This window comes from Watersipora subatra, chromosome 4, assembly GCF_963576615.1.
Source record: "Watersipora subatra chromosome 4, tzWatSuba1.1, whole genome shotgun sequence".
In the NCBI taxonomy this organism is placed as follows: Eukaryota; Metazoa; Bryozoa; class Gymnolaemata; order Cheilostomatida; family Watersiporidae; genus Watersipora; species Watersipora subatra.
Window position 1 is genome coordinate 57,297,564 of NC_088711.1, and position 25,927 is coordinate 57,323,490.

Below are 25,927 nucleotides of genomic sequence, written 5' to 3' on the forward strand. Positions count from 1 at the left end.
TCATCTCTGATAACATCCTTTACTTCCTGTCAGCAGGTCCGTACCTGGACTATCTGGTTTACAGCTGCTAGGCTGCTTTGAAGCAGCACTTACTGGACTCTCGACTCTCTGGACTAGATTTTTTCTGATTTATTTTGCCTAGACAACTATGTTTTCTTCATTAACAATTTCATTTATCAACTTGGGCTCTGTACCTCGAATAGCCATGCTACTGCGAATATGGGCCCTCATCGCACCGTACTTTTTCTATCATTTTGTTATGTTATGATTTAATGTAAATAAAACAAACAGACAACTGATGAAAAGGCGAATGCATTCCTTGTGCATGCAAGAAGGAAGTAAAATACAGATCAATTTAATAAGAGTTCGTTTCAGTCGAACTTAGACATACTGAGATATATTTCATGTATCAAAACTGTCATCTTTACGTCACATGCTGAAAAATTGTTATCTTGACATGATCATATGTTGAAGTTCGTACCCCTTCTGCGAACATGTTACACCATGTGACCACTACTATGCTAGCCAAGTAAAAAGTGAATGACATAGAGTTGTGTGTATTATAGGTTGTGTGAGCGATGGCTGATAGACATTGACTGGTTTTCTTGCACCATAGCATAACATCGATATTTTTACAATTTCTTTCTCATATTTTGATTGTCAATGGAAATTAGTTTGTTGTCATCGACAATATTGCCTTATAACCTAAAGATCAACAGCACGCACCGTATTGTTATACTCACTTGTGGGCCCAGCCCTTCGACTGGCGGCAGTGCTATTGCACATGTGGGATTCATCATATACCTTAATATGTAGGAATTAATTTTTCATATATTTTTTTACATTTAATCAATATTGTAACTATATTTATTTTTTGCTCCATGTTAAATTTCTACTAATTAATGTAATAAAACACTCACACATTGCGCAGCCCCAAACCAGTTTAATGTCTCTTTTGGGTGCTCTAGATGGTCGTGACCATCCAGCCCTTCTGGGCTCATGTAATTTATTAAAGAACTTTGCTAAAAGTTTGGGAAAGGTTTTAAATCCTGTGTTACTACAGTTTTAACGATTTCTATTGTTGGTGTGCTTCTCTTTGTAGCTTCATCAACACGTGTACAGAGGATATTGTTCCACCATTGGTAGCAGAAGGAGATAGAGAGGAAGGCTCCAGGATATCTGTAGAGGATGTCATTCATCAGTCAGATCTCATACTGAGACAACTTGTTAAATCTCAGATAGCAGCGAATGCAGGCAAGCAATTAGACTGGTTCCATAGCTGTTGTGAAGTCCTTGTCTTTTTATCATGTTGTAAAGTCTTGGTTATGAGTTACTGAAATTGTCTTTCAATTTTAGAAAGTACTTGCTAGTAGTTGTCAAAATGGCCTTGTCATGTTGTAAAGCACTTGTTATGAGTTATCTTGACTGGGCTGCAATCTTGTGAAGCACTTGACAAAGGTTGTCACAATTTTCACGGTGTCTTGAAGTTATTTTCATAATTCTCATCAAGTAATGTGAAGCACCTGTTCTAAGGTCTCAACGAGTAATTTTGTCATAAAAAAGGAACTTTCATAGAAGTTAGAGGTGGTTATGATTTGTGAAGATTTTATTTACCACATTTACAAAAGTTTTCTCAATTTCAATGGATTATCTTTTTTAGTGGCATTTTTTTTGTTGGTGTTCTTTTTTCAATGGTGTTTTTTTCAATGGGTTTGTTTAACTGGCAGCATTTTCCCCACTCCTCTAGGAATTAGTGCAGCATGCAGTACTAACATTTTAAGTTGCTTACTCCTAGTATAGGTAGGTATAGGTGACTGAGGCGTAGTGGTGCCGCACTCTTGGTAGATATTTGCTATGTCTTTGATTCGAAAGAGATGCAGAGGAAGAGGAGGTTGAAGAGCAAAAAAATGAGTGTCTTGTAAGCTTTTAATATGCAAAGGAAGATGTTTTAATCATTATATGCAAATATTAGACTTTTGATTGGTTGCTGTGGTAACGGACCTTCAGCATCATAGCTTTTATCAATTATGGAAAATAAAGCAATACTGTGACCAAGGTACAGCGATGATTCTCGTCATTCCTCCATAGCTAAGTGGCAAAGACCTCTCTCCTTATCTCCTTGAAACATCTAATGGTTAATTACCAGTGTCCAACAATCCTGTGTGAAGATCTCAGTATTTTTGTTATTATGGAAGTCAGAGAATTAACAATGATGATGGTCTGGTGGAGGTTCATTTACACCTGAGTTAATTCTAGTGATCACTTTTATCTACCCAAGATCTTAGCGGTAGGTGGAGTTTCTAGCTAGTCATACTATGTATATCTGATCAAATCTAAGCAAGGACTGTATGATTATATGGTCATTGCTCTTAGCTGGCCATTTGAAACCAACTTCCTTTGAGTTCAGCTTTAAAAGGTTGACTTGCAACAAAATTCACATTGCAATTATTTGGTAACAAAAAATTCACCATGTCTTACTCTGCTGTGTTGTAGGTGTAAAATATGTGGAAATGTGATTACAAGCTCTTAAAAGCTCAAAGAAGAACAGTTAATCGCCGCCATCACAAAAACGCTGTAGTTTGGAATCAATTTATTTCTCTGACGTACTCAAATATTTTGGTTATTGTTTTGACACATGATGTTATCACGTGAATTGAAAGGCCAATAAAAGGCTCAATATAAAACTTTTCATAGCACTAGTTTATGACAAACACTTCAGGTTTTACTGAAGAGCCCTTACCAAATATAGATGCTCACTACTTTACAGTTTTGTTTCGGTTTGGTCTAATCGTCTAGTCATAATCTGTTCATGTGACCGATACTTCCTGCCAAACAGTGCGAATAATTTCTCCAGCGTTTTTCAACTATCACAGGTGACCAACAGGCTCGTCATGTTTATCAGAGGATGACATGCACTCCTTCGAGCAAAGGTTAAAAAATTAAACGATTTTTTACAGTGGATTTTGAGATATTAGGGCTCAAAATGACAGCATTACAATCATGATGAAATAGTCGCATAAGAGCAATATACATGGTTTTATTGAATGCGAGAAGTATATTTGTGAAAAGATTTCAACGAATGAGATTGCATGAAAGTGTAAACAAGCCATCTTGTTCAGCTACGTCCCATTTGAGCCGTTTTGGAAAGGGATTCTAATCTACGGCCTTTTCGTGATGGCTACGATTAACTGTTCGTTTTTGAGCTTTTAAGAGCTTGTAATCACATTTCCACATATTTTGCGCCTACAATACAGCAGAGTAAAACATGGTGAATCTTTTGATGCCAAATAGCTGTAATGTGAATTTTGTTGCAAGTAAACCTTTAACAAATTGACAACATGAATTGAAAGGCTTTTACAGTTCTTCATGTTTTTAGTTGAAAATTTTTGCATAGTTGTTTTGCTTAGTTAAAATTAAATGAAAAAAAATTTGCATGAGTAGAAACAGGGGTCATAAACACGGAACATAATACATGTACAGTCAAACATGGATAACTCGAACTTCAAGGGACCGAGCAAAAGTGTTCGAATTATCAGAGCGTTCAAGTTATCAGAGCACTGTCACAAGTCCATGTATTTACTTATTTATTAGTAGATACATGTACATATACAAACTATAATATAAATCAAAAGCACAAATGGCTTGTTTCAAATTAAATGCTTCTAATGTAAAGTTTAAAATGTTTTCATGAAAAAGTATAGAGATTTTTCTATCACTTGAGATTGGTTTGTTGTTTGAGGTGATGTTATTGCCAGGACGTTTTTCAGATTGGCATTGGCAAAACTTGATCGTTGTTGAAATGCTCAAAAGAAAAGACATTTTTTTCTTTTGGGGTTTTACCCACGATCAATTTTGCCGTTTTTTCTTGAAGTTTATGCAGATTACCTTACTTTACCTGGGATTCGTTAAGAGCAACACTCCGAGGCAGTTCAATTAGAAGTTTTACGAGGTTTTATGGTACATTCTATATCACTCACGCTTTTTTAATAGATACTTATTGAATGTACACACGTATTCTGTGTTTAGGTCAAACGATGAATAGTTTTTTTGTAGCTCAGACAACGTATACGTTTAATTACAAGAATTTTTAAGACGATTTAAATATTCAACATTCCGACGTTGATTCAACACGGAATCAACGTCGGAAAACTATTCATCACGGGCTAGCTGGGTTACGCCACGCACTCAAGGATTTTCGCCACGCACATACAAAACAAAAACAACATGCGATTTTTGTTTTGTATGTGCGTGGCGAAAATCCTTGCACGCGTGACCCAGCTAGCCCGTGCTATTCATCGTATCGCAGTATAAATCAAATTTCACCAAACTTTTAGAAAAGTCGTTGACAAAAATATTTTGCCGATGGTGGTAATAACGACACTTATGAATTACGAAAAGATGAAGTTTACCTCTATGGCTTTGAATAAAGTGATTTTCTAAAGCGATAACAACCGTTTCGGTAGCCGTTGGGCAAAAAAACAGTTCGAATTAACAGTGTTGAGTTCGAGTTATCTATAGCAATTTATCATTACGTGGGAACGGACCAAAGGAAATGTTCGAATTAACCATGTGTTCGAGCTATCCGTGGACGAGTTATCCATGTTTGACTGTATCTGTTTTAATGTCTTATTGGCTATACCCATCTTTTAGACTTGACACCGATATCTACCTGCCAAGCTTGTCATTTCACTTAATTGTCAATCGAGTTAAGAATAGTAAATCAGTTGTGGCACATTTGCTCTCTAGTTTGTTACGTTCAATATGTTTTCGTGACATAAATTATGCGGATTTGGAGTTGTGCGCACATTGAGTTACCATACGATATCTTAATCGACATTCGCATGTTTCGAATTAAAGCCGGCGCTTTGTTAATAAAGATTAGGATTTCTATTTTGGAACTGCTCTAATCCACGTGCGCATGACTGAAGTGTGAAAAATGTTTGCGATAGATCTGCTTGTGCGGCATTTCCTTTCGCAGCATTTCCATCTTTTACAAGCATGAAACATTCGGTAAAAATCTGCGATTAATAAAACTCGCTTGACTTCCATCTTGTCATCTTTCCGTCTTGCAGATGTCGACAAACTTGTGGATTAAGCGCTTTATAGAAACATATTGATTGAATGGAACACAATACACGTATAGTAAATTCTGTGCTCAAGTATTTAAGCAAGCAAGTACACAAAAACACTTGACCCTTTCTGTCATGCTTAAACATGTCTACTAACTTCCATTTGTCAATTGCCATCATTTGTTGGTTTTGCTCTATTTTTACATAAGGTCTGATCAGCCGTGGCTTGATGCTGCAGGGATGTCGCTGTAAATGTGCAGTGTCTCTGTTGAGTTCATTGCTCTTCGTAGACATGAATACAATACATGGTGTCTCTGTTGAGTTCATCGCTCTTCGTAGACATGAATACAATACATGGTTGAAACTGATAATAAGAAAGTGCACGAGAAGCACACGAAAGTACAAACTTTATACAGTAATAACGTTTCATATTTTACCATAAAACCATCATTTGAATGCCACCTTTATTTGAACATCACCTGTAATAGAACGCCACTATAGAAGAAAGGTTGAAAAATTGAATGCCACCTCTATTTGACCAATACCATTTGACATTTTTTGGTCTTTACGAATTTATAATAGCAGGTGATCGGTAGAAGTGTTTACAAAATATTACTAATCATGGTTCGGTTACATACAACAATTAATTCTTTCGTCGTTGCTGTAGTGGTTGCCATGATTTTAGCGACAATATACATGAGAAGATCAATCGTCACAATCATCAGAACTATGCTCCGATTCAAAGTCACTAAGGTCTAACTTCGATCCATTGTTTTCAGATTTGTCCATAATGTAGTTTGCAATCGTCCCTGAAGACTTAAAGCATTTTGATGAATGATGAGAATACTCTTCAGGAACACTGTATTTTGTAATAGCAGCCATTGTTATGGCATATTCTAATTTTTAACCATTAAAGCCGTCTTTATAAATTCAAAATGTTATGTCCGCTTTCTAACTCCAAATCTTTAATGGTTTTTTCTTTAAAACTTTGAAAGTGACACCATCGCAATACTTAATAACAGCACCAAGCTAATATTTTATAATCAAAGTTGTTCCTTGTATAACTCGGTCTGATACTTCGGTGTATATGAAAAATAATTTAGCAAAAATGCTGAGGCTCCGACAGACAGCATTAATGTCGATACGCCTATATTAAATATAGGCGAAATTAGTATGGCTTCGCCCGTAAAACGGTTAAATTTATCATTCCAAAATTCTGACGAGTTGCTCAAAAAATACCGTGCCACCCTTTCCTTAAATTCTACCTCTAATTAAACACCACTACTATGGAAGGGTTGAAAAAAACAACGCCATGGCATTCAAATAAAGGTTTTACGATGTTTATCGAAATCAGCTTTAGATTTGTTTTCCCTGCTCTCTCTCATGCATTTGTGTGTTCAATTGCTACCGACTACATTTGTCTGCTGCTTACACAATGCTTCATATATAGGGAAAGATTGAAAAAGTGCTATTTTCACATTTCCATCACATCTAACAATAGAACATTCTGTTCGTTTGTTACTCTTTGAACATGTTGGATAAAATCAAAACAAAAATTCAAGTAATACATGCTTTGCTGATATGTTCACTATTGCAGTAGCAGCATGCAATAGTGAACATTACATATCTATATGTTTTTAGAAAATGTGATGGTTGTTGTAGGGCTCCGTTTTCTTTACAAATAAGACATTGTCTATGGCATCCAGCTCATTGAGTTAGCGAAGTAGGTAGTCAGTTGCATAATTGCAATGATAATAATTTGTGTTTGATAATGATCTGTTACAGTGCTATTAGATTGCCAACCTTCAAAACATGCTTATTCAACTCGCTTAATAATTCCCGATTTCTGTCTTCTCATGTTTTTTTTATTTTTCTTTCTATTATTTGAAAGGAAAAAATTATTTTTTAGCAGTTTTGTATGGCGTAAATTAAAAAAAAATTTATTTAAATTGAAATTATAGTTAACAAAGTATTAAAAAAATTGATAATAATATTGTATGTAATGAAAAACACCATTTTGGTTGTGATTATCAATGCGAATAGAATGGTATACACCTGCAAACCAGTTCACGCTAAATGATTACAAATGGTTCCTTAAGAAAATTATTTCAGATAAAAAAGAGTTGCTTGTCTTCTAATGAGTTGTGCCCTCTTCACGTTTCCCTTAAAGTTGCATATGTAGAATATTAGCTTTCAGCTCTTTATGTGCAGGTAACTCTATTACAAATATTCAATGTATTTGCAGGAGTTATTAGTACAATTGTGAACCTTTTTCATCTATTGGGCACCTCTGGATTCTCTGCACGTTCCCTGGAAGGGTACTAGTGACAAAATATCATAAAACTATCTAGCTTGGGGTACGCAATAAGCATTTGTGAGTCTTACGAGTATTCATAAACTTGGAGTTGTTTTTTCATGCTTCTTGCAGCCACATGTGGCTCACATGATAATAGCTATATTGATGACCTGTTAACAAATCCCTCCAGTAAAACCTTTTTAGGATACATTGAAAGAGTGTGTTGAAAGGTAAGCGTTCGGTTATTTATTGGAAAGTATACTGCGTATTCAATAATTCCAAGTGATTATATTAGATTTGTGTATTTAGGAAATAAGCTTTGGACTTTCCAGTTTTAAACTTAGTTGATATCGGGAAAAAAGATTTTCCTCAAAATGAATCAGCCGTTAAATCTTTTAATATGAAATATAATAGATTTGATAGAATATGATAGTAGAGATAAAATTGCACAACATTTAAGTAGATTTTATCTGAAAGTGTTGGTATTTTTCTATAATTTGCAATTGTTTTTGATGTTTGAGATGATCTGACTGCCAGGATGTTTCAAGAATAAAATCAGCAGAACTAGATCGTGGTTAAAATGCTGAGAAGAAAAATACATGCCCGAAATGACATCGCTAATTGCTTGGCTGTAGATCTCTCTTGTTATTGATATCGGCTATTGAGTTGAAGTGCATTCTTTGCAACTATAGCTGACATATTTGTGCTTTCTTGAATCTGAGCATTTTAACCACGATCAAGTTTTGCTGATTTTAATCTTGAAACATCCTGGCAGTCAGATCATCCTAAACATCAAAAACAATCAAATAATAGAAAAATACACTTTCAGATAAAATCTACTGAAATCTTGCGTAAGTTTATCTTTAATTTGATTTGATAGAAACTTGATATCGCTCAGTTGCCAAAGTTCTATCATTAATGATTTTCCCCATTACCTATCATCATCAATGATTAGCAGTGAACTCTAAAATTATTTTGATTTTCTCTGTAATGGTATAAAAGGTAAGCTGACTAGAGTATCACACGTAGCCAAATGTGTCAAACAAAACTGGCTAATTATTTTAGAACACCATCGGCAACGTGCCTCGTTGATCGTTCCTTTCATGCCTCTAGATTGATCTTCAGTCATACGGAAGTAGTATGCAAATCACAAATCAGTGAACCTCGGCGCTCTACAGTGTAAATTGATGTTTCATTTGCTTTTTGACGCACAACCTGCTACAATTCATTGGAACAAAGCATGAATTTCGCTGTCTCCATTACATTTAGTTTTTAGTTACCAGTTGATTGCCATTGATTAGGATTTGTCCACTTTTACTGCATCATTAAACCAGCATGACTGCTTTTCTAGTCACTAAAACAATTAGCATACCAACAAGGGCTGGTCCACATATCTGTGCCAGTACATGGCTGGCACATTAATAACTGGCTATCAGCTGAGTTGACAGGATGCTGCCAATGGTTGCGTCAGCTATGGAAACTGCCATCTCATGTAGGGGTAGTTGTCTGCTGTTCTCATCATCACATGACAGTCTGGGTGGCTATGCTCAGAAGTGTGCATCTGCTGCCAAGGTTATTGGTGTTGAAGGGCACTGCCTGGCAATCTAACCATCTCGGAGTTGCTGCCTCCTGATTGATTGATTGATTGATAGTCTGCGAATAGGGTCGTACTTTCAAAGGTTGAAAGTCAGTTGAACAGCTAAAAAAGACAAAAGTATCGGTGATTGCAAGATAAAACAACTTTTACTGGTTTTTAAACAGAAAACTCATGGAATTGTTTGTTTCGGTTGTTCATTTCGGCAGTGTTTGGTCGACTTTCTATTTATAGTAACAAATTGCAAGTGCATTGCTTTTGTGTAACAAACGCGGAAGTTTATTTAAAACTCATTATTTGCAATTTGCATCACCAGCACAACCCTCCCCCCTCCCCTATGCAAAAAGTCTAGAAAAACATTCTTGCTTCATGGCCTGGCCAGAAGGAAATGAATGAAGATGATTTCACAAGTAAGAGTTGAGTTGACAGACTCTATTGTCTGGAGGATCTGAGTCAAGTATCACTGAGGACTTTTGATGAATAATATAATGATGGGTAGTCATTGTGTTCATAGACGGCTCTAGGCAAACATGGCGCAGGGTCTCTCAGAGATAACAGGAAGTACATAAAATATGTCGGCGGCCATCATTACTGTATTTCTTTTTGGAATTTGTGTTGCAAGCTGCCATCGTTAATAACATGCTCATTTCTCAGATGAACCACAGATGGCTGCCGATTTAAATCCCGTGACAGTGTTTCTCGCAGCTTATATAGCATCCTTGTGGTCTGGCAGTCCATCAGATTGGAACTAAATATTTTGTTTGTTTAAAGTTGAAGTATTTGTGAATCAGTTGAGGCTGACAAAGAATGCTATAGTCTTGTTATGATGGAGACGAGAGAGAGGCCAGTCCTGCCTCGAGATATTTTGTGGTAATTTAGTTTCATAAGCATTAGCTTACAAAGTCAAGTGTCGGCTTGTTTTGTTTGCCCCTTTTTTACGAGCTCATTGAAGCGTAGGACAAAATATCTGTCATTTCATAAAGTATTAGCAGGTGTAGTATGGTTATTCTGTGGGATTGTGTGAATGCTTTAAAATAGGTTCTGGTTTTGTGGGCTTTCTGGTTGTGGTTTTTAGAATTTTAGTTTAGTTCGGTCTACTTTTAGGTTTTGACTACAAATCAATCATTTAGTTTTGTGATCTTTCCGTAATTATCATCGTCATTATCATCATCATTATCATCGTCGTATTATTTTCTTTAAAATTGCATAAAGATTTAATCTCCTCGTAGAACTTTCATATATATACTCTTATCAGTCAAAAATAGATTATTGAACAATTGGTTGTTGATAATTGAAATAGATAATTGTGTCGCCTCATCTGATGCTGACGCAAGTAGATTCTAAATTCGAAAGTCACCTGAAGTTCACTTAATGTAACCAAGAGTTTCATATAAAGGCCATCACTGTTTCGAGTGTACAAAGGTTGGAAACTTGGAATTGTGCACACCTTGAAATGCCGTGTGATAAGTCGACGATGGAACGTTCGATATACAGTATATATATCATGCACATATATATTCACGTTTGTGCATATATATATATAAATATATATATGCATATATATATATATATATGCATGACTTCTGTCATCACATCAAAGAAGTGTAGTCATTTATTTGACCAACTCACTGATGGTAACAAATGGAGTAGTTGTATGCTAGCCATGTATGTTCACACATTCGATTCGGTATTGCAAATAGATGATATTATATTATATATTGCAATATTATTATGTAAAAAAACCTTGCAATTTTTTGTGTGTACTCGTGTTTATATTTTAACTTGAAAAGAAACAGTTTTATGTTCATGATAATTAAAAACATTTATTTTATGAATGGTGTGGAAGGTCATGATATGAGCCTATTATAAGACTAGAAGGTCCGTGGATTTTAGTTCCAGTATCGCTCACTCTGAAAATCACCAGGTGGGAGATAAATCGTCATTACACCAATTTATCGTTTATACGATTGAAGATATTTTTTAAATGGCGGCGATTTTCAAATCGTTTCTTTTTTTCAGTTTATGTATCTAATCAAATATTTCCTTTAAACAATTTTGTGTCCGAAGTACACCTTGGTCAATCGCTGATTATAGTGCAGCGTTCAACGGCTAAACTGTGTCTATTTAGTCCACAGATCTTTTTCAGGTGTTTAACTGTTGATGGTGAGGACTTAGCTACGATAAACAGTTAAACTGGAGTAGAAACTTTGTGGTCTGAGCCTATTGGGTGTCTCCACATATTAAAAAAACTTATTTTCCCAGAAACCACACTTGGTATTAATTCAAAAGGCAGGCTGGAATAGCTAAACAATTGGAGTTAATCTATGTTCAAGTTTTGTAATATTTCTCAGACCTCACTCTCCGCCTAAAATGCTTTCTGCTACAGATTGCTTAAATGAGTGAGCAACCTGTCATCCCGTGTCAGCTCACTACATAGTTATGTGCGAATATTGAAAATCAGTCAATTTGCATATCAAGCTGTACTGCTTTTGTACGTGCTTAAGTTTTCAAGCTTCTGAGTCATTCAAATGTGTTACTTTATGCCAAAAGCTTTGTCATTCTTTGTGAAATCAATAAAATTATTCATCTCTAAAATGGTTTAGTTTTCCCTTTCGAACTTGGCATGTTTTGTCAAAATTTGATTCAAAGCCTGGATTGTTACAAATGAGCAATGTTGAATCATCAGGTTTATATTATGTTGTCCTGTTAGTTCATGTATAACTAGTGATTTTTATTAATTTTTATTCTCCCACTTAACGGAAAAAGGTATTTTAAATGCTATATGTTAAATCATTTATTTGATTTGATTGACTAACTAATTGATTGGTGTTTAGGATTCTTCTATGGCATAATTTAAAAAAAGTTCTGTTTAAACAGAAATTATAGCTAACAAAGTATTAAAAAAATTGATAATAATATTTAGAGTAAATTAGATAAGATTGTCTCATCTCACTCTTTGTTATACACAGGAGGCTCGTTAGTGAAAGAAGTCGCCGCTCAAACTAACCGCTGCCGCAAGTCTCTCTTAAACTACTTAAGAGCACACGCAGCCGAACTTTCTGACCTGCTGTCTGAGAGTTCACCTCTTCCCTGTAGGAATCCTGAGTCCGCTCTCTATCGGTATATTGAAACCTTGTTTCTTACTCAACTGCACGGCCATTGAATCGGCCAAAATCAAAACTGAACAGGAAAAGGTTGGAAACTTACTATTATTATTGTTAAATAGAACATGAGGGCAGATCATTGGCCAATCTGGTAATTAGGGCATGTTTGCTAGCTATGATCCACATAGGCCTATAAATTTAGCCTCACAAGTACCCTTTTGACATTTATGTAACAGTTTTGTAAACCTGCCATAGGTCTATACTGTAATCTATACTATGATCTATACTATAATCTATACGATAATCTATACTATAATCTATACTATAATCTATACTATAATCTACACTATGATCTATACTATAATCTATACTATAATCTATACTATAATCTATACTATGATCTATACTATAATCTGTACTATAATCTATATTATAATCTATACTATAATCTATACTATGATCTATACTATGATCTATACTATGATCTATACTATGACCTATACTATAATTTATACTATAATCTATACTATGATCTATACTATAATCTGTACTATAATCTATACTATAAATAGAGCAGTGTCCATTTGCTGTTAGAAGCGACGCTAAGAGCTATAGGAAAAAAGTTTCCTTGCATGTGAATTGAACTCAGGGCATCAGATTCAAAAAGCAAGCACTGTATTAATACACCACTCGAAAGCCTTTGCACTTTTTGGGTTAATTCTCCATATACTGATTACTCATGATGATCTCTCACAGTGCATGAGACTGGCAAGTCTACTAGTATTAATAATGTACTAGTTGGTATAAAAGTGGAACAATTTTACTAAAGCTAGAAAGAGTAATCTTTTAGCTACATAATGATGCCAAATTTGATTGGTTTATAACAGGTCATGTGACCTTGGAGCAATTTTTTATTAGCTCTTTCCAAATTTGAAGCAGCTTGTTAAGCGCACCAGAGCTATGAAGCCTGAAACATCATAATAGGTGGTGTTATGATGCGGTAGCGTAAACTCGTGGAATAATATAAAAATATAATATATTAAAGTCAAACATTAAATATTTCACTTAATTTTTAGTCTGAGAACTGTGGGGTTTAGCAAATTGTGTAAACCACAGATCAACACGTCTTAGATCAATTTATATTACAATATTATTTATTATATTATTTACATTACAACAATGAAGCAAAGTCATTTTTACTATTTCTTACGGCAACTGGAAACCCTTGCCTATACTTATAATTATAGATGAAAACTAGCGAAGCTTCCATTTACTGTAAAGAGCACCGACGCACGCACTAGTGCTGGGCACGGGTAATAAAACTTGTTGAACTCGCGGGTTTATCTTCTCTCGAGTTTCAGGTAATAGAAATTTCGATCTTGCGGGTTCGGGTTTTGACTTGTGAGTTCAGATTTTGGTACACGAATCCATCGAATAGAGTGGACAAAAACTCGGTCTATTGCTCCTTGCGCTCTAAGCACTGTCTAACAACCGTCTGTTAACGCTGCGAGCACGAATATCGATCAATAGAAAATAGTAAAAAGTATTAAATAATTTGAATAGAATTATAATTGTATTGTAAGTTTTAAGATATGTCTGATGTTTAGAAATGTTAGACATAAAACCCGTATCAACAAACTCGACACCCGAAAAACCCGTTGGCCAAGAAGTACTCGCGCCAAGCACTACCAGTTACTCGAAAAACTCGAACGGAAGGGGCGGAGTCTAAACTCGTTGACCAAGAAGTACTCGTGTCCCACACTAGCACACACCATTTTCTTTTCTCACTCATTGTCAACCACTTGCTGGTCACCCATTTTAATGCGAGTCCGACGTTCTGAAAGTTGAGTTTGAACATCCTCCTCACATGGCTCATTGAACGACGCATGCCAGGCTAGAATACGCACGTGTGTGCTATGGACTGTCTATAAATACTGTTGCGCTGACTCAGGAGGCTGCCATCTGACACTAATGACATAACAACTAAATGACTAGTGAAAAAGCACTCAAGTGCCTCTCTGAACTCTCAGTCCTGTTATTCTTGATAAGCTTGGTGTTTATCTTCTCAATTTCTCTCTTTGAGCAGGCGGCTATTACGTTATAGAATATACAGCTAAAGCAAACGTTATTAGGTTTATAGACTCAGCGCTATGCACTGTGTCTGCGTTATGTCTATGCCTTGTTTCGGTAAATATCTCTCTGAAACAGCGTTGCGTAGTCTCGTCATAAACTTGTAGCCTTAGCTGCTATTGTTACTCTAGTGGTGGTTTTTAGAATGCATAGAGGCAAAGTGGTTGTTACACAGGCTAGTGTTTACTCAGAATGCCCTCTATAGGCTGATTCTGTTTGTTTTTGAGAAGTTACCAAACCTATATGAATGTCTTGATGGATGAAAATAAGAGATATCGTGCACAGTGTTAAAACCAGAGCTCTATTGTGATTGTTCAACCCGAAGTGGTATTAGGAACTCTAAAAACAGAAGCCATAAGAAACCTTAAAACATGGCCATAGATTTAACTAATTGACCGCTCATGCAGTTGATTGATAAGAACCCTGGAATTTGTTGTGTGATCGCAGGAGTTCTGTATCTACCAGCTAGTTTAAACAGTTATTAGTAGTTGATGCTGATGATCATGCTACCAGCACGACACCAGTGAATCACATGACATGACAACATGATTACTGTTACATGATTACTGTTTCATATACAGTAATGTATAGGAAACACAGATTATGAGACACCAGGTAATCTGTGTTTCATTAGCCCGTCTTGACAAAATGTTGTTTTTGCGGAGTTGTCCCCCGTCGAGCGGGCGAGCAACACAACAGCTTGTCACAAGACGTACTGCACCTGATGCATCAGCTGCACTTATAGGGAGTTGTTCTCTTCCGTCTATGCGGCTTGGTTGCGATGTTATGTTGATCGCTCCATTGGCAATCATAACAGATTTCACGCAAAAATTTATCTAAAAAAAAAAGATTACAACGTTTAACCAGCGACCAGTCTCTGCGGTAAACTTTAGTAAAACTTGAGAACTTAGGCAACAACAGCGACTAAACATCTCGTTATTTGTATGCTCAGTCAGTTTAATTTCTATTTTTTTATCAGTCAGTTTTATTTGTTCGTATGGATTTTATTTTCAATTTATTTTATTCTCAAGTTCTACTAAAGTTTACAACAGAGTTGTAAACAACCAACAGTCTTTGTTTAAATGCTGTAATTTTATTTTTTTATACATAAATTTTTGCGCGAAATCCGTTATGATTACCAATGGAGCGACCGACATAACATCGCAACCAAGCTGCATAGACGGAAGAGAACAACTCCCTATAAGTGCAGCTGATGCATCAGGTGCAGTATGTCTTGTGACAAGCTTTTGTGTTGCTCGCCCGCTCGACGGGGGACAACTCCGCAAAAACAACAGTTTGTCAAGACAGGCTAGTGTTTCATATACATTACTGGATTCCAGATGACTGCTTTTTATGTATACAACTCCTTGACCTTGCCGATTACTACTCACAGCTCATTTGATCATTCTTAGAAGGCAACTACAATTCTTTCCTAGAAATAATTTTATTTTTTAACTTGCTCAAAAGGTTGGTCAAGCTGTTGTTATTACAGTGTTCTATAGGAATTTAGAATATTTCTAACACACTGTAAGACTGTTGGTAGTTAGCAGAAGGCTGATGCTGATATAATAGTCATATGATCGCTTGTCAACAGCAATGGAAACTGCGTCTGTATGCGGAAGGAAAACTGAAAAATTTGCATAGTTTGATTAACTTGCTCGTCAATTTCTGTCATAAGCATGAATTTTCAAGCATGTCACATGAGTGCCAGTCATTTATTACCAGCTGCTATATGTGGTTTACTGTAGACACAGATGACTTGATTAAACATGTCTACTCTTTCATATAAAATTCTGCTTTTTTGTCAATATAAAATTGTTCCCTTACCCCGCTTAGTCCGTACCCTGGTTAGCGTGGGGTGGTAATGTCGACTCCAGATTGGGTCTCCAACCAGAGGCCTGGGAGTTTGGGCACTCGCGTCAAGATCTTAGCGGTTCCTAATAGCGTGCTTTCCTACAACTAACTTGTGTTGACTGTTGCCGGTATTTGGTCAAGCTACATTTGCGGTGTTATCACACCCAATGCTCTAATAGCTTCTGGCATTACTGTTCATCACACCTTTTCAGTCCCATTGCTCCACTTTCTCTTTTTCATTGCTGGCTATGTGTATATATATATATATATATACACATAGCCAGCAAGCATAGCTGTATATATATACATGTACAGTGGAACTTCGGTTCTCGACACAAAAAGTTGAGATTTGTTCGTCTCGGATCTCAAACATATATGTATGTATGTACATGATGTATATACAGTTATTTATATGCATATACATGTATATAGATATACATATAGTTACGAATAATATATATATATATATATTCTTATATATACATGTGTATACAAAAATATTCTTGAGTAAAAGCGTAAAATCCAAGCAGAGTGCTCAATGATATAAAACCAGAGAAAGTTAAAATCAGTAAAACAGATTGTAACTTTAGGTAAAACACTTCATTACTATATATTCTCATATATAGCGGTACATTTGTATATTTATGTATATAGCTATAAATAGATAAGCTGAGCTTATATTGACGGATTATATGTAAAAACTGGTTGCTTGTCACAGTTTCAGCTGTTTTTACCATCTGCTTGTGAAACAGGATACAAACCTGAAAAATTAACTGTTTAGTCACTGCATCTGTTTGTGGTCAGGAATCTTTAAATACTCTGTCATATTTGTCCTGCTTGCCCGTTAGACCGTAGCGTAAGTCTTGGTGAATAATCCGTACGTTTCTGTTTAACTCGGTCTCGTTCTGTCCGCACTTCGACAGCTGTAAATAAATTATATAATTCAAAACACGTTTCCATATTTACCGATCAATTGTACTATCATACTATCGTACTATCGTACTATCATAACACACATACGATTATAATACGATTATTTAGTGCTTGCACAATTCCATCTTGAAACTTTTCAATCAATGATGTTTTCTTTTGTCTCTCCACAAATATTATCAGTGTCGTATTTCTGTAGGGATTTGTCTCCCTCAGTTAATATACAATGTATTCTCCATGTCTGACAAACAACGCTTAGATAGTATGTGATGAATGTTTGGCATGTCCCATTAGAGCGGCCATAATGAGGCAATTAAAGATGAACTTACGAAAAATTCTAGTTGATTTTATCAGAAAGTATCGGTAGTTTTTTCTCATTTACGGCAGTTTTTGATGTTCGGGATGGTCTGGTTACCACGGTCTTTCAAAAGTAAAATCGACAAAACATCCGAGTTAAAACACTCGAGTCAAGCAAAAGCACAGTAATAACATCTATAGTTGCAAAGAGACCAGCAGGATAGGGACACGTAACGCTGCATTTAGAATAGTTGATATCGACTATTGTAACGATCACAACTAGTGGCGTAATTCTGCATGTTTTTTATGAGCATTTTAATGGGATGAAGTTTTGTTGATTTTAATCTTGTAACATCCTGGCAGTCAGATCACCTCAAACATTAAAACAATTGTAAATGATAAAAAAATATCGATACTTTCTGATAAAATCTACTAAAAGTTTGCCTCAGTTCATCCTTAAACCATAACTGTCACGTACAACTTTCATCGTATATGCTAGGTAAATCAGACACATTGACTCCGATTTTGTACTCAAAATAAAGATTGGTCCGCTAACTTTCAGAGTAATGAAGGCTTTTTACAGCGTTTTAATATCGGTCTCGAAAACAACGCGATCAGCACAACAAGCTCCGCCCATAAATACGTGACGTAACCTAGCTTTTTAGGAGCGGAAGTTAGGGATATTTAGACCGATTTAGAATAATAGAGATGGGTGTTTTAAAATACATTATTATCTAAATTCAGCCTTAAAAATAATATCAGTCATTTCTGAAAGGTAGATAAGCTATTTAACATTTCATATTTTAAAATGAGCTCAAAAAAGCGCGATAACGACGCTAGCTTGCGATAAAACTGCGCTTTTTGAACTCATTTTTCTCGGCGTTCAGCCTATTTAAACATCATGTAACAAGCTACGAGCAATTTCAAACAGTTTATATACCTTTCATAAAAGGCTGAAATTATTTACAGGCTGGATAGTAATGGATTTAGATAGTAATGGATTTAAGACACCCATCTCTATTATTCTATATCGGACTAAACATCCTAACTTCCATTCCTGAAAAAGCTATGTTTCGTCACATATTTATGGGCGGAGCTTGTTATGCTGATTGTGTTGTTTCCGAGACGGATTAATGGTTTAAACATCCTCAGTTTTGAGTATCAGATGAACTTCTAATAAAAATATTGCATTCGTTCATTGCTTAAAGAGTTATACTTTGAAAAACACGACTAGAATGTTATAGCTCAACTCAAAGTTGTATTTTGAGAGAAATGAGTTGTACTGCTGACTGTGCTGTCTCTTTTTACATGGAACTTCTCAGCAATCGCCTTTTCATTGTACTTCATATGATTACGGATTCGGTTAAGGCTGGTTCAGACTATCTCGCCGTATCTCGGCGTTGATACCACAATACTTCGGTGATTGTCGATGATAACGACGTGCACACTATCACAAACCCATCTGCGTTTGCATCAAGAAATACTCCATGGCGTAATGTTACCATTTCTTTTCTTAAATCTGCGCGAAGAAACGTTTTTGTTTTCCGTGATGGAATCAAAAACTAGTCCCGCAGCGACTAGTATAGACGGATATAAATAAATCTCTCCATCCGCGACTGCGAATTACCATCGCCGAAATGGTTCAAATTTGAGGGAAAGTTTGACAGCTGCAAACTTTCCCGACGTGTCCTCGTCGATGCTTCGTCGATGTCATCGGATCATGGTTCACATAATCAACGATGAACGCCGAAAGAAAACCGCTGACAAACGGCTATATAGTGTGAACCAGCCTTTAGTGGGCTAATGTGGGCTAATGAAACTATGTTGAGTCCAATTGCGTCCGCCATTCCAATGTCAAACCATTTAGAACAAGTTAGGGTGGCTTCAATTGCTGGTAGATGTTGTTATGACTGGTTGTAAGGACTTATTCTCAACAAATTTTGTGCAATAAATACTTTGATAGCATTAGTTAGAATGTTAGATTATCGGTGGCTACTATTAGAAAACAGAGATTAAAATGCATGGCCTTTTTGATCTCTTAATCACAATTGCAATTGATCAATGATTTATTAAAATATTCAATTATTTAATAAATATTGTAATTAATTGATTAAATGTCTTGAATATGAATTTGCACAAAATTTTATACAACTTTATCAGAAAGTATTGGTATTTTTCTATCATTTGCGATTGTTTTTTAAGTTTGTGGTGATCTGACTGCCAGGATGTTTCAATATTAATGTGATTGAACACTCAGATGAAATGAAAGTGCAATTATGACCTCTATCATTGCAAAGAGACTGACAGAATAGAGACACGTAACGCAGTAAACTGAGCGCAATAGCTGGTATCAACTATAGCAATGATATCAACTATAGCAATGATAGCAACTATAGCAATGATATCAACTATAGCAATGATAGCAACTATAGCAATGATATCAACTATAGCAATGATAGCAACTATAGCAATGATAACAACTATAGCAATGATATCAACTATAGCAATGATAACAACTATAGCAATGATATCAACTATAGCAATGATAGCAACTATAGCTATGATATCAACTATAGCAATGATAACAACTATAGCAATGATAACAACTATAGCAATGATAACAACTATAGCAATGATAACAACTATAGCAATGATAACAACTATAGCAATGATAGCAACTATAGCAATGATAACAACTATAGCAATGATAACAACTATAGCAATGATATCAACTATAGCAATGATATCAACTATAGCAATTGTATCAACTATAGCAACGATATCAACTATAGCAATGATATCAACTATAGCAACTGTAGCAATGATAACAACTATAGCAATGATATCAACTATAGCAATGATAGCAACTATAGCAATGATATCAACTATAGCAATGATATCAACTATAGCAATGATAACAACTATAGCAATGATATCAACTATAGCAATGATATCAACTATAGCAACTGTAGCAATGATAACAACTATAGCAATGATATCAACTATAGCAATGATAGCAACTATAGCAATGATATCAACTATAGCAATGATATCAACTATAGCAATGATAACAACTATAGCAATGATAACAACTATAGCAATGATAACAACTATAGCAATGATATCAACTATAGCAATGATATCAACTATAGCAATGATATCAACTATAGCAATGATAACAACTATAGCAACGATATCAACTATAGCACTGATAGCAATGATATCAACTATAGCAATGATAGCAACTATAGCAATGATATCAACTATAGCAATGATAGCAACTATAGCAATGATAACAACTATAGCAATGATATCAACTATAGCAATGATAACAACTATAGCAATGATATCAACTATAGCAATGATAGCAACTATAGCAATGATATCAACTATAGCAATGATAACAACTATAGCAATGATAACAACTATAGCAATGATAACAACTATAGCAATGATAACAACTATAGCAATGATAGCAACTATAGCAATGATAACAACTATAGCAATGATAACAACTATAGCAATGATATCAACTATAGCAATGATATCAACTATAGCAATTGTATCAACTATAGCAACGATATCAACTATAGCAATGATATCAACTATAGCAACTGTAGCAATGATAACAACTATAGCAATGATATCAACTATAGCAATGATAGCAACTATAGCAATGATATCAACTATAGCAATGATATCAACTATAGCAATGATAACAACTATAGCAATGATATCAACTATAGCAATGATATCAACTATAGCAACTGTAGCAATGATAACAACTATAGCAATGATATCAACTATAGCAATGATAGCAACTATAGCAATGATATCCACTATAGCAATGATATCAACTATAGCAATGATAACAACTATAGCAATGATAACAACTATAGCAATGATATCAACTATAGCAATGATATCAACTATAGCAATGATAGCAACTATAGCAATGATATCAACTATAGCAATGATATCAACTATAGCAATGATATCAACTATAGCAATGATATCAACTATAGCAATGATAACAACTATAGCAACGATATCAACTATAGCAATGATATCAACTATAGCAATGATAGCAACTATAGCAATGATATCGACTATAGCATTGATAGCAACTATAGCAATGATAGCAACTATAGCACTGATAGCAACTATAGCACTGATAGCAATTATAGCAACTAGTGATGTCATTTCACTCGTATTTTTCTTCTGACCGTTTTAAGGTAGGGCCACCCGAGACAAAATTCTCACAAAATCGGCGAATTTTGGACGAAACGATTCGTACGAATTGACATTTGGACGAATTCGTCCATCATTGGTTGCGCACGATGAACGAATCCTGAATTGAACGAAACGTCAGAAATTCCTACGAATCGTTGTTTGATTGGTCGGTTGAAAAGGTTAGTTGAATGTTGAAGGTCGTTTTCTTTTGCGCATGTTTGTACTGAAGCAAATGATTGAAACGGAATCGGCTTCAATTTATCACCGCGTTCTGATTGGCTAGTTGAAAGTTAGTTTCGTACGAATCTGTGGTGGGGAAACTCCGTGTGGCAGGTCAGAAATTTCGTACGAATGGAATTTCCCAGATTAGTTGAAATTGCACGATACGTGTGGCCTTACCTTTAACTGCGATCAAGTTTTATCGATTTTAATCTTGAAACATCCTGGCACATTGAGTTTGTGACCACCTCAAACAATAAAAACAATCACAAATGATAGAAAAATACCGATATTTTCTGATAAAATCTACTAAAGTTTTGGGCAAAGTTCATCTTTAAGAGAAAGCAGAACATAATTGATCATTTTACTCAATGACATCTACATGTATATTAATAAATCCCAGTTTCTCATTGTCTGTCTGTTAGTCTAGTCCCAATCTATGGATTTCCACATTTTCTGACCGATCTTATCCAAACTTCACACCCTCCGGACCTTCCACCAGGTCACTAAAAATGTCTTTTATCAGAACTCCATCTGTTTCCTGAGTACAAGCTTCTTAAACACCCACATGCGGCTAACTCGGAACTATCTGATTGAAAATGGGAATAATCTAGGGTATCGCCGGATTTACTGCTAGTAATACCATAAATTGCTTTGCAACATTGTCATACCTGGTAAAACGGAAATGAGGAAGTTGAGCCTACCCAGCGTTGAAATGAATAAACGCTCACTGGTATGTTATGCTGCAGGCAGCAATATTAATATTTAGATAGAGTTGCTATACAAATTAATGACAATGGTATATATTATATCGTGCATATATTATATCGTGCATATTTTGTTTTTAAAAGCTAACCTTGGTAAATGAACACGAATCTGGTAAATTTGTTAGTTTTTCTTTTGTATTAGTACGAGTTCCTGGATGTAGCAGATGGTTTAATAAATGTAAATAAGTTTTCTGATAGACAAATATCCAGCGGTTTTTATCAAAGACACTGTTATCAAACCTACAGATGAGAAGCGGTCCATCAGAATTTTCCCATTTTCAGTTAGGCTTTCATTTTTATTATCTATATTTAATAGTCTTTGCATAGGCTGCAATAAACATGCAGTCGACTCCGTTTGAACATTTGAATAAGCCAAGTCATAAAAGACGGACAAGGAGAAGCGAATTTAAATTCACTGAGCACCTGCCTTACAGCAATCCCTTTTGGTATATGCTGAAAAGTTCTATTAGATATGTTCAGAGGTCACTCGTCGTGAAAGGGGCGTGTAGAGAATAACTCCAAGTTTATGAATGCTCGCAGGTCTACCAATTGCTTTTTGGGGACCTCACTACACAATAAATAGTTTTTCATAACATCATCACTTATACCCCTCTAGAGTCCACAGAGAGGAATCTAAAGGACACCAACCAACAGATTACTAAACAGGAAAATATCTCTGCTACGATATTCACTTGATCAGCTCTAGACGAAGATGTATCTAAAACAAGAATTGATGATCTCTCCGCTTACTTATGCAGATATCGTTTTAATAGTCTGCTTGACATCTCTTGTAACAGCCTGTCAACTTTTTCCTAGTGGCACACAGGTGAAAAAAACTTTGCCAGCATAAATTATATGCCTGAGTTCCGCTTATCTCTCTCCTAATATGTATTTAATTATCATACACCAGCATCGAAGCGATCTGCCAGCCGTTGTTATGTAATAGGCAGGGTATGACACGAGATGGCAATAAAGGTTGAAAGCTCATTGTGTTTTGTACGTACATGTCAACTGGCTCGCAGCCGCTTTGCTAACAATTATAGGATATTTGTAGACTATGTGTTAAGTTTTGATAGATCAATCATCTTTTCATCCTCTTGTCAACGGAATGACCAGTTAGTGAACTTGTTCAATTTGAAACAAGCTATTGTCATCCAATAGATAGATTATAGTGTGACTGCACCTGGTTTTGTTTATTTATCTTTCATTAGTGTCATTGTACAACTTGTGCTGTTGATCTGCTTAGCTGGTAGTCTGATGGCAGGTGCAGGTTATATATGGGTTTTGAAACGCAGTTTTTTCTCCCTTCGCTTGATTTTGTAAGATGGAATTGTCTATCAGTCTTCTTTGGCGAAATTCATGACAATAACTAATCGTATGAATATTCGCAGTCGAATATCAACATGTTTCAGGAAATTGCAGCACATCATTTCGAGAATTAGTAACACTTGGGTAGCTAAAGCTTTGCAGCATTTCTTCTGCTATGCTCTAAAATAGGTAGATTAGAGTTTCATGGTCTCCAAAAATCACCAGAGGATTCCATATTGCAGATAGACGATTCGAGCTATATCGCGATATTATTATTATGTAAAAAAACTTGTAAATTTTTGTTAATATCTTCTTGTATATTTCAACTTAGAAAGAAACTGCTTGTGTTCGTGATTAATAGAAACATTTATTTCATGAATACCCATGTGTTTAAAAGGCCATGGAAGGAGCCTATTATATGACTAAAAAGCCCGTGACTTTTAGTTCCAGTATCGCTCACTCTGAAAATCATCAGGTGTAAGATACAGTAAATTACCATTATACAATTGCATCGTTTATACGATTGGTAATATCTTCTTACATGTTGGCGATTTTCAAATCGTCTACCTTCAGAATCGCCACCAGACAGATAAATCGCCATATCGTGAAGCTCTAAATATATACATGTAGACGTGGATGTAATAGTGAACAACAAGTCTTTATATTTCTAACGTAGTTTGTTTAATTTCCTTTTTATATTTAGCTTAAGTTTTTAATAATTGTAGGACACTCATTCCAGTTTCCATGAAACTATGACGATAGATGGAGAAACGTAGTCGCTGTCCCAAAACTTTGATGGTGGCTTCATCTAGTTACAACTTTCATGACACCTGCTATATCTTGTCAGCCGCAGTGTTATCATAGAACTTGTACATTTTTTGTGTAGTTTGGCAACATTCCATAGCAAACTACTCTGTCTCTATTGTGGTAATTATGTTGAAATATCCCAGGTTGACAGTTTTAGTGTTGGGCCTTTTGTAAGATTGGATGGGATATATTTGGCATGAATTGTTACACAATCAGTATTTATGTATTTTTTGAGATGCGTCTGTAAGTTCTGACCTAGTTTTTCTGTAGGTTTTGACCTAGTTTATCAACAGGTGGCCATAGTTTCAAGTTTGTAATGTAAATGAAAATGTACAAACAGTAAATATATATAAATAAAGGGTTATATGTTAAAAGCAATTTGCTAATGGTCTTCGTTTGTTGTAGATGAACTTCACAAAGTTTCAGTTGATTCTATGAGAAATTATCGATATTTTTCTATCATTTGTAATTATTTTTGATGTTTGAGGTGATCTGACTGTCAGGATGTTTCAAGATTAAAATCGACAAAACGTAAGCCGTTAAAACACTCAAGTTATGTCGATTTAGAAGTAATTTGCTAATGTGTTTTTTAAGCTACTAATTATGACTAACAGGACTGTTCGCTTATCTTCTCTAGCTAGCACTACCTCTGCGTGTAAAGATATAGTGGAGTGGAAGATAAATACGCATTTCTAGGCGCGTGACGGGATTTATTGTCTTCACAGGAAATGGCCGTTTGATAGCGATGTAAGTGTTTTATTAGATACGCGGCAGGTTCTTTCTTTCGGCCAGTTGAATCTGTTAGCCAAGTTTACTGAGAATTCTTTCTGGTTAACCTAATTGTCCCGAAGTATTCCTCTGATTGGGTGATAACCACCCTTGATTGAGTCATAAAATGGCCTCCTTAGACCTAATCAAACAAGTGATGAAGATAAAAGTTTGTTTATATATAGCCAGTTAGCGCTGTCCTCGCATATCCTTAGTGTCTGGCGCCTCGCAGTACAGTCAGTTTTCATCTGTATAACCTGCCTAATAAATACCTTTTCACCAAGTCACACAACTCTAGTTCAATAAATAATTGCCTAGTTTGTCGCTGCTGTACTTTGTAACTTTTACACATTGGGCTAGTACACTGATATCTGTTTGTTTGAACTGCTGGCATTCTATGCACCAATGATCTGAATTGGTAATCAATGACCTCTGATAAGAGGTAGCTGCTGAGGGAGGTAGGCAGAGAGAAAAAACTCCAAAAAAAATCTCATGTTTGTTTGTACAAGCCTATTTCAAGATGTTGTTACAAACATAAAAAATATGCCTTT

The 25,927-nt window shown here is 35.5% G+C and overlaps 1 protein-coding gene across 2 annotated transcripts in view; it reads left to right on the plus strand.

Moving 5' to 3' along the window:
- Positions 1 to 24,963, plus strand: part of LOC137394561 (L-seryl-tRNA(Sec) kinase-like) — a 100,859-nt gene extending 75,896 nt beyond the window's left edge. For both annotated transcript variants that reach the window (XM_068081287.1, XM_068081288.1), the window contains 3 exons: positions 1,103 to 1,254; positions 11,929 to 12,153; positions 24,527 to 24,963. In XM_068081287.1, coding sequence (XP_067937388.1) covers positions 1,103 to 1,254; positions 11,929 to 12,122 — 346 coding nt within the window. In that variant the 3' untranslated portion in view covers positions 12,123 to 12,153; positions 24,527 to 24,963. The remainder of the gene's footprint in view (positions 1 to 1,102; positions 1,255 to 11,928; positions 12,154 to 24,526) is intronic.
- Positions 24,964 to 25,927: the final 964 nt, after the last annotated feature.